Source organism: Hibiscus syriacus, unplaced genomic scaffold, assembly GCF_006381635.1.
Source record: "Hibiscus syriacus cultivar Baekdansim isolate YM2019G1 unplaced genomic scaffold, ASM638163v2 tig00111092_pilon, whole genome shotgun sequence".
In the NCBI taxonomy this organism is placed as follows: domain Eukaryota; kingdom Viridiplantae; phylum Streptophyta; class Magnoliopsida; order Malvales; family Malvaceae; genus Hibiscus; species Hibiscus syriacus.
The window spans coordinates 907447-917212 of NW_024062979.1; the positions used below are offsets into that span (position 1 = coordinate 907447).

At 33.8% G+C, this 9766-nt stretch overlaps 2 protein-coding genes across 2 annotated transcripts; one reads left to right on the forward strand and one right to left on the reverse strand.

Moving 5' to 3' along the window:
- Positions 1–505: 505 nt before the first annotated feature.
- On the forward strand, positions 506–7267 carry LOC120152525 (importin subunit alpha-4-like). The gene is made up of 9 exons (XM_039164728.1): positions 506–762; positions 1446–1527; positions 1609–1700; positions 1772–1903; positions 5238–5587; positions 5658–5736; positions 6373–6501; positions 6741–6868; positions 6934–7267. Exons 1-9 carry the CDS (start codon positions 538–540, stop codon positions 7265–7267), a joined length of 1551 nt encoding a protein of 516 aa, XP_039020659.1. The 5' UTR covers positions 506–537.
- A 1410-nt stretch (positions 7268–8677) lies between these two features.
- LOC120152527 (histone H1B-like) lies at positions 8678–9244 on the reverse strand. The gene has a single exon (XM_039164729.1). The coding sequence runs from the start codon at positions 9242–9244 to the stop codon at positions 8678–8680; it is 567 nt and encodes a 188-aa protein (XP_039020660.1).
- Between the last annotated feature and the right edge of the window lie 522 nt (positions 9245–9766).

Consider the following 9766-nt stretch of genomic DNA (forward strand, 5'->3'; position numbering starts at 1 on the left):
TTAATGTCGTTAACTATTTAACGATGGAGTGATCAAAATAGAAGAGAGAGTATAGTTCACCGACCAAAAAAACCCAATGCATTAAGTGAGAAAATTGAGAACTTTTAAAATTCAGTGAATAAAATAAGAGAGAGAATAAAATTCAATGATTAAATTTATAATTTACCCAAATTTAATATTTTTAGGGGACGAGAAACCTACCCGTCCATTTCGACCCATCCCTAATCGTGGCCATCCCTATCTTTCTCCCTAATTAGTAGCTACACTGGGCATGAAGTAGTTGAAACATAAAACGTGGAAGTCCAACCCAAATCCTTACAAAAGCAAAAGCACAAACAAGACATGTCCAACAGGTTTCTTGCATGAAACAAGTTGCCATTAAACAAACTAAAATAAATAAATAAAAAGACAGGAAACCCATTGTTCAAATGGTACCATATATATATATATATATATATATATAGAATGATGAAACAAAAACCAAACTAATCATTGCATAGGTATTCTGCAAAGATTTGTTTAGAGATTTTGAGAGCAATGCCTCTAAGAGCAAGTAGGAGGGGGGATGTTGAAGTGAGGAAGAAAGGGTACAAGAGTTTAGTATTAGATGCAGATGAAGGTAGAAGGAAAAGAGAAGACAATTTGGTGGGGATAAGGAAGACTAAAAGAGAAGAAAGTCTCCTCAAGAAAAGGAGAGAAGGCCTTTTCATTCTCTATCAGTATCACCACCACCACTTCACTCATGATATCTCCATACCAAATGTAAGAGGATTCATTCACTTCTTTTTATCATAGTTAGGTGTCGATTGATTGTACTTTGTTGATATCAACATTTGGGTTACGACGGTCATAGGTTTATTTATTTGGTGTGAGTGAAGAGTTGCAGTCGATGATTTAGAGAGTCGTCTAATCAACTTTAAATAACATATAGTGTTATACCTCCTCCAAATATCCTTCACAAACGGCATCTCCATTACCTCCTCTCTACATACCAAAGCCTCCGGATGAACTCTCATTGATCAAATCTTTTAAATGAAACCTCTAATAAGCTCACATGATTCTTTAACATGACCTCTAAAAGCCTATATGATCTTTCATTCACTCAAATGATCATGTTCGTACGTCTTATCAACCTATAAATAGTTATCATCATCGTAGGCCTGACATTAAAAGTCATTATAAAACTCCTTATTCAAGATCGAAGGAAATTTCCTATTCTCTTCCTTTCTTCTTATCCAGAAAGAGAGCGCATAGTCTATTATCTAATATCTATAGTTAGTCACTACACATAAAATCACATACCGTAATTTTCTATCTAAATTAAAATGGATAAATCGTCAATAGTCATTGTAATCCAAATGTTCCCATCAACACACTTCATTTATGAGGAAAATGGCCGTCTTTTGACGTGTTTGCGTTAGATTACAACTCATATTATATGACAGCTGATGGTAAAAGGAGTATCATCGGATGATCCAGCACTGCGGTTAGAAGCCACTACTCTACTTCGAAAGCTATTATCAATGGGTTTGTTTCATCATCTTTCTTCTTTACATATCTCTGAAAATCGGTTCCTATAGTACAACCTCACAGTACATACAACTGCAGAGCACTGCCCACCAATCCAGCAGGTAATCGAAGCTGGCATCGTTCCTCGATTAGTCGGCTTTCTCGACGATCATCATCACCCTCAATTACAGGTACACCTACTCAGTTCGGTTCGGTTTATTCACTGAATCACTCGAGTTTGATTTTGGTTTTCATTTGCCAGTTCGAGGCTTCGTGGGCATTGACTAATATTGCCTCTGGTACATCTGAACACACACACGTTGTTATTCAGCAAGGTGCTGTGCCCAAATTTGTGCACCTTCTTGGCTCTTCGATTACTGATGTTCGAGAGCAGGTCAGTTTTGTTGAAAGTCTTTATTGTTTTCTAATGTCGAAATATACTCCTAAGTTTGATTAAACATTTATTTTGGTTCATTTTTTTGGGTATACTACGTATTTAGTCACCTAATAACTCTCGAGGTTTTGTTTTGATCACTCAATCCAACTATGTTTTTTTCCAAAATTATACATAAAGTTAGGTTTTAGTCACCCGATAATAGTGATGTTCAGGTGTCACCATAAGGTAATGTCACGTTATCATTGAAAAAATTAAAAAATAATCACGTCGACAATTCACAGTAGATGATCAAAACAGAATCAAAAGGTAACTTTAGGTATGACTTTGGAAAAATAGCCGAGTGAGCAAAAAAAGACCATTGGAGTAGTTAGGTAACTCAATTTTCTTCCTTTATTAGAACTTTTAGTCCAACGTTTTATTCAGGCCCTAAACATGAAATTGATGATGATGGAGCAAAGGGATGAGAACGAAGAATTGACTATGCATAAGGGGAAGTTGTACAGTACGACACTCTTAATATATAATTAAAAAAGATATTATCGGTTTTGTTATTATTTAAATAATAAAATGGATAAAAAATTACTTAAAATAATATTATTTCTACCTAAAACGTTAATGTTTTTTTAACAATTTCAGTAAAGTATCCAACAATAACAAAACCGGTAGAAAAATAATAAAACCAGTAAAACACCCAATAATAACAAAACCGGTAGAAATAATAATATTTCCAGTAATTTTTTACCGATTTTATTATTTAAATAATAAAAAACCGGTAACACGTTTTTTAGTCGTATATTAAGACTGTCGCACATGATCATTTCTCATACATAAGAGAGAGAAAATTCACTTAACAATGAATACAAAGTAAGAGGGAAATGATCACGTGCGACAGCCTTAATATACGGCTAAAAATAGATGTTATCAGTTTTATTATTATTTAAATAACAAAACCGGTAAAAAATTACCTGAAATATTATTATTTTAACCGGTTTTGTTATTTTTTCTACCAATTTTGTATTATTATTAGGTATTTTACCAAAAATATTAAAAAAAATATTAATATTTTAAATAAAAATAATAATATTTTACGTAATTTTTTATCCATTTTATTATTTAAATAATATCAAAATCAATAACTCTTTCTTTATATTAAAAGTGTCTCACTTAGAACTTCCCAAAGTAAGGACGCTGGAAAAAATATGTTGAAATGCGGAGGTAAACGGCAAATCACCGTTAACTTATTTATAATTTACTAATCCACGTGTCAAGAAACTAGTGGTGGGACACCTAAAGAGGCTCACAGTGGGGGCAGAAGAATTTTGTTCGTAGGTTCTATGCTAATTTTAAAAACGAGGACCTGAAATATTTTATAATAGAGTAAAATTTATAATATCAAAATTTAAGAAGATTAAAACTATGATATAAGGATAGACATAAATTAAAAAATCTTATCTATTAAATATAATAAATTTATTGATTTTTTAAAGAAGAATCGATTACAATTAAATTCTAGAGATGATAAGGGAGAAAGTTTGAATTTTTTTTGGTTAAATCTTGTGAAGAAAAATTAATTTTTTCTAGGTTAGTTGATTTTTTTTAAAGTATGGGACCCCTAAATTTTGGGGTCTAATGACTCATCACACACTACAACTTGCTGATACACAGGTCTGATTTTATTTTAGGATAAAAAAAACCTTCAATGATTGACAAAATAGTTATTGTTAGTTCTTACGAACAATTGAATAATGCCAATGGGAGAGTGAATTGACTTTTTAAGAATTTTGATGAAAGCAATCGAAAATAAAATCATTGCACAACAATTTAGAGTGATTCGACTTCTAAACCAAGTCTACATCCACTGCCTTTTTATCCACACTAAGAATTTCTCAAATCTACTAGATTTGAGAACCTTTAAGGATAAAGTGTAACCTTACAAAGACACAAGGTTTATACCCAAAACCTTGTTTCACACTCTCCCAAACAAAAATTACAAATTTTACAAACAAAAGAAAAACTTCACAAAGACAAATGTATTTGCAAATAATTAACCTCTCACCCAAATCACACTTAGCAAAATAAACAATGAAACTCACAAGTGTGTTTACAACAAAGAATTTGACAAATTAAGCACAAAAGCAAAACTTTGATGTTGATAGGTTAGTTCAATATGATTCTTGTTGATATTGGGAAGCTTTGACCTTGAATTTATACATTCTCCATTAATTTTAGCCATTTGGAGTCGTTAGTGTTGCGGAAGACGGCTATCGGATAGAGCAAAATCGCAACTGATAATTTGAAAAAAATAAAAATGAAGATAAAAGAGACACAATTTACGTGAAAAACCCCTAAATAAATTAGAGTAAATACCACGGGCAACGGTAGAAAAATTTCACTATGAGAAAATAGGAATTACAACTTCTCTCGATCGACCAAGGAGAAAACAATGATAATTCTCTCTTGGAAAACAACTCTCAAGAAACTCTCTAAATTCTCTCTAGTATTGGAAGAAAGCTAGAATGCTTTGGGATAGTTTTGAAGCTAAATGAGCTAGAGTATTTATAGTTGAAGCATAAAGACTAATTTGTAAATACCCTAAAGTTTAGTGACTAAATTTTAGTAATTTTACCATACAAAAATAATAAAATTTAAGCCATTTTTTTACCATTTATCCGCCCCACTTGGGCTGCTATGACTTTCAGCAATTAGGATCATTATAGTCGTTACGTACAACCAAAAACAACATTTAATGCACAAATGATCGATCCTTTTCCAAAAAATTCAACCGTTGCAACAAAGGGATTGATCCTTTAAGGGAAATGATCAATCCTTTAAGGGAAATGATCAATCCATTTTCAAGGGGATCGATCTTTTGGTCAAAGTGATCGATCCTTTGAGCCAAAAATCCTTGGAAACTTAACTTTAAAGCGCAAAAACGATCAAATATAGTTTTGAAAAGTTCGACTAAGTTAGAAAACATTCAAAACATATTTTTTAAGTTAATTTGAACTTTGATAAATTTTTGATAAATTTGATTATGTCCAAAATCAATTTTGTAATTTATTGTTATAACAAAATCTTAATTCAAAAGTTACTTTAACCATTATTATTTATTTTGATTATTTTGACCTTGAACATTTTATTTTATGATAAAAAAAACTATTATTTCAAAACATTGGTATTTTTGTTAACTAACAATTTCTATCAACAGAAAAATCTTTTTGTTCAAAAGAAAACGTCGACGGTGAAAATGCTCCAAAAAAGAAACGAATAAGAACCAAAATATCATTATACCTTCCTAATTTACTGGCTCTAACTTGCCTTCTGAACCCAGGCCGTTTGGGCATTGGGTAACATTGCAGGTGATTCACCAAAGTCCAGAGATATAGTTCTGAATCACGGTGGACTGATTCCATTACTGGCACTATTAAATGATCATTCAGATTTATCTCCTCTAGGGAATGCTACTTGGGCTTTATTGAACTTCTGCCGAGGCAAGCCACCACCGCCCTTCCACCAGGTCAAGCCTGCATTGCAGGCCTTGCACCACCTGATCCGACTGAACGACGAAGAAATTCTCACCGACGCTTGCTGGGTGCTTTCCTATCTGTCCGATGGCACGAACGAAAAGATTCAGGCGATGATCGAGGCCGGAATTTGTACGCGACTTGTGGAGCTTCTTAAGTAAGATGTGCTGTTGATCTAATGTTTATGTTCACATCTCTTGATGTACTAACATTTCTGGTTACTGCAGTCATCCCTCGGAAGCTGTGCTCGTCCCGGCACTTCGGACCGTAGGGAACATCGTCACCGGTGACGATTCTCAGACTCAGGTACCCATTGTGCTATGTATTATTAACGCTTGGATATAGGAGTGTAAACGAATTATACTTGAATGAACAAGACTATGTTCATGTTCATTTGTCTAGTTTTGAAAGTCTTTATGTTTAGTTTGTGCATGATGTTCATTAGTTTATTTTTTTTAAGGTATTCATGTTCGGTTCGTTTAACATTCGCGAACGTGTTTTGTTTAACGTTGGCAAACATGTTTTCCGTTAAGATGTTCACAAATATGATAAAATTACACCATTAATCCTTGAACTTCTTGGACTTCACAGTTTGAACTATAAAGTTCACCTTATGTTCAATTTAGTATGTACCTCACCAATATTTAAAATGAAAAGAAAAGGATAAAAGAAAAAGGAGAACTGAATAAACGAGCTTATAAACAAGTAGATACACGAGCTTGTTCGTAAACCTAAATGAACAGAACGCACCTTTTTTCGTGTTCTTTCATTTATTAAACGAATATAAAATTTTTGTTCATAATCATTTATTTAACTTAATAAACAAGCATAAAAGAACATTATACGTATAGTTCACAACTATGCTGATTTGTAGCTACTTAACATAAGTTATGACAACTACATTGCGTTCTCAATTTCATATCTTGTCAATGGTGATTTCAGGTTGTGATTGACAACAAAGTTCTCCCTTATCTCCACAAATTTGTTTCCCACAACTACAAAAAGTGTATACAGAAAGAGGCTTGTTGGACAATCTCAAACATCACTGCAGGAAACAGTAGTCAATTACAGGTTAAATGCTGAATGTATTCAACTCATGGATTTAAATCGTGGTTGTGATCGCGTTTCCGGTTGCGTTCCGTTTATCACGATTGTAGACATAGTAGACGTTATTACAGTAATTGTGGGTATCGCTATTATACAATAACATTTATGAATGACACCGCTACCTCCGTACAACAGGCACTACTGCGACCACTATTTAAATCCTCTCTCAAGTCCTAATAAGTTATACAATTTATCTGCAACAGGCTGTCATTGAAGCAAACATAATCAGTCCACTGCTTCACCTTCTTCAACATGCCGAATTCGACATCAAGAAAGAAGCTGCCTGGGCCATTTCTAATGCCACCTCCACCGGATCCCATCGACAGATTCAGTACGTTATTTATCGTCGATTCTTATCGTATCGGTTCGATTTTAACTGTCGTTTATTTTTGACAGATACATGGTGAAACAAGGTTGTTTGCAGCCACTTTGTGATCTTCTAGTGTGCCCTGACACAAGGGTTATGACAATATGTCTCGAGGGTCTTGAAAACATTTTAAAGATTGGTGAGGCAGACAGCAAATGTGGGAGAAATGTATACACTGAAATGATTGAAGACTGTGATGGTTTGGAGAAAATAGAGGATCTACAGAACCATAACAACAATGACATCTACAACAAGGCTGTGAAGATGTTAGAGAGGTATTGGTTGGAGGAGGAAGAAGAAGGTCACTATGGTAATTCTCAGTTTTCTTTTGGGGTTGAACATCCATCCCTTTGGAGGTTTTGAATTTATGCTGAAACCCTTTCTGTGTACAATCCGAGCTTTCCAAGGTAATGTACAAAACAAAAGGAGAAATCCATCACTCTATATTTCTATTCCTAAAAGATGGGAGATTCTGAGTCTACAACTGAATGTTCTTATGCTTGTATCATATGAAAATTTAATTCATATATATATATATATATTAATTTAATGTAATTGAATTATTTTATTATAGAAAATCTATGTTGGAAGATTCACCTATCAAAATTAGGTGTGCGACACAGGTCGATCCGGATTAATTAAGGAAAAATCTTGAAACCTGGAGTGCAACCAAAAAAATATTAAGTTATTTAATAATAAAACACTTTTGTTGCAAGACAAGCTAAAATAAAATAATCCAAATCTCTATATCCACAGATATCTTTTCAGCCCTTCCTCACCATCTAAACCTGCAACATGGTCGGTCCACCATACTACACAAGTGGAACTAAGTAAGCCATCGTTAGCCTTTCAACTTCATCATTTTATTTGCATGAAAACCAACACTTACGAGGAAGATTCATAATCTGGTTCATTGGCAATACTTGAAGAAGGATTCCCAATAACTTGATTGGTATTGGACCCCCATTGCTTGTACTGGTATTTTGGATTCTTTCGGATTTGTCGGTGTATCTCGATATGGCATTCATGTTGGATTAAAATTCGTAATTATGAGCACTTATGTACAATGTTATCGTAAATTGTGACACAAAATTAAGTGATCGGTTGTGTTACACATGTGTTACAAGTATTAAAGTGTAATGGAAACAAAATGTAGATACCAAACCCTATGTATTTCGACCTGACATGACCTTATTGGGTCAGGTTTTTTTTTAAAACAAGTCATGATCGAGTTGAGTTAGATTTTTTAGAGTATAAATTTGGGCCTGGTCGGGTTTGAGTTTGTGTTTAGGATGAAAATATTCAACTTGATTCGACCTGAAACATAATGTAGGTATACCTTATATATTTATAGATAATTGTAATAATCTATCTCTATATTATTTTTTTCAATTAGAACATTATTTTTTCGAATAAAGTTAAGAATTATGTGTGTGTGTTCGATTGAATCGAGTGCATGTTTTATCTCAAAAGTGGGTTCAAGTTTTAGGTTGGGTGAAGTCACCTTAAACCCATGTCACCTCAAATTTCGTATGAAAGATATCTTTTCATCGGATCGGGTCGAATTGGTCGGAAAGCTGACCCATGCCCATCCCTACCTGATATTTAGTTGATATAAAGAGGTGCTGGTCCCAACAAAAAAATTATCTTGTATTCACTCTTATCCTGTCAGAGAGTTTATACTACAGAGAAACCTATATTTTAGAAGATCCAAACAAAATTGTATAAAACGAGCAAGCAACCAAATTGGAACAAGACAATGGGTTTGGGGACTCAATCATATGGAATTGAAATTAACCTTGAAGATATGAATATGTTACCTTGATAGATGATGATAACACACAAAAAAATGGTGAAGAGCATGACAAATATGGTGGTATTATTAGATGTTCCCTTGGTAGCTTTCATCTTCTTCAAGGCTCTCATCCTCTCAATTTTAGCCCGTTCCAAACGAGCCAACTCAGTTAACTCCCTAATCGACTTATAGTCAGCAGCATCCGAAGTAGGACCCTTTGGTGGCCTTGGAGGCTTTGGAGCCTTTTTATTACGTTTCTCTTTTCCTACTCCTTTGTTATTCTTATTTTTGTTGTTCTCTTTACCATCTTTGCTCTCTTGTTCTTCCTTGTTCATGCTCATCGTGAATGCGCTACCGGAATTTGAAGGATCGGTGGGTAAAGATGTTCCGTCGTCTGAATTATCCGAAAAGCTGCCTCTAAACATGGAAAGCAATAATTTTGCCTTGTTTTTAGGGCCTGGAAATGGGCTCTTAATTTGATGTTCTTCATCACTTGTTAGTCCTTTTTCAAGGTCAAGTTGTACCTTTTTGTCTCTTGGAGCCATGCAGATACGTGAAAAATTCACTCACAAGGCACAGCCTGAGGATTTCTTCAACCTCAAGAAAGGCATCTTTCAAGTTTTAATTTCACAAAATAGCTTCAATGAATGAAATCCAAGTTTGAGCCGAATCCCATCAATATCAAAACCCCTCCTGCATCAACAACAAAACAAAAACAAAAAATCAATCAAAAAACCCTAAAACACCATTAGAACCACAAAATTATGTTGCGGCGCAACATAGTATAATGGCCGCATCATAACGTTTTTCAAGATTACCTTCACATCGTAAACTGCATCCGTAACCAAAAAATAAACATAGTCTCTTTAAGAAATAAATCACGATGTAAGATATGTCAGGGATGGAGTCGGGATTAAACTATGATGGGGGCAAGTTGTTAACAAATAAGGTCTTCAAAAGTAATTAAATCATAAAAATTAAGAGATTAAGAGTTTAATTTCACTAATTTTTAACTTCAAATTTCTTAAAAGTAATTAAATAATATAAATTCGGGGTCAAATCTTAAT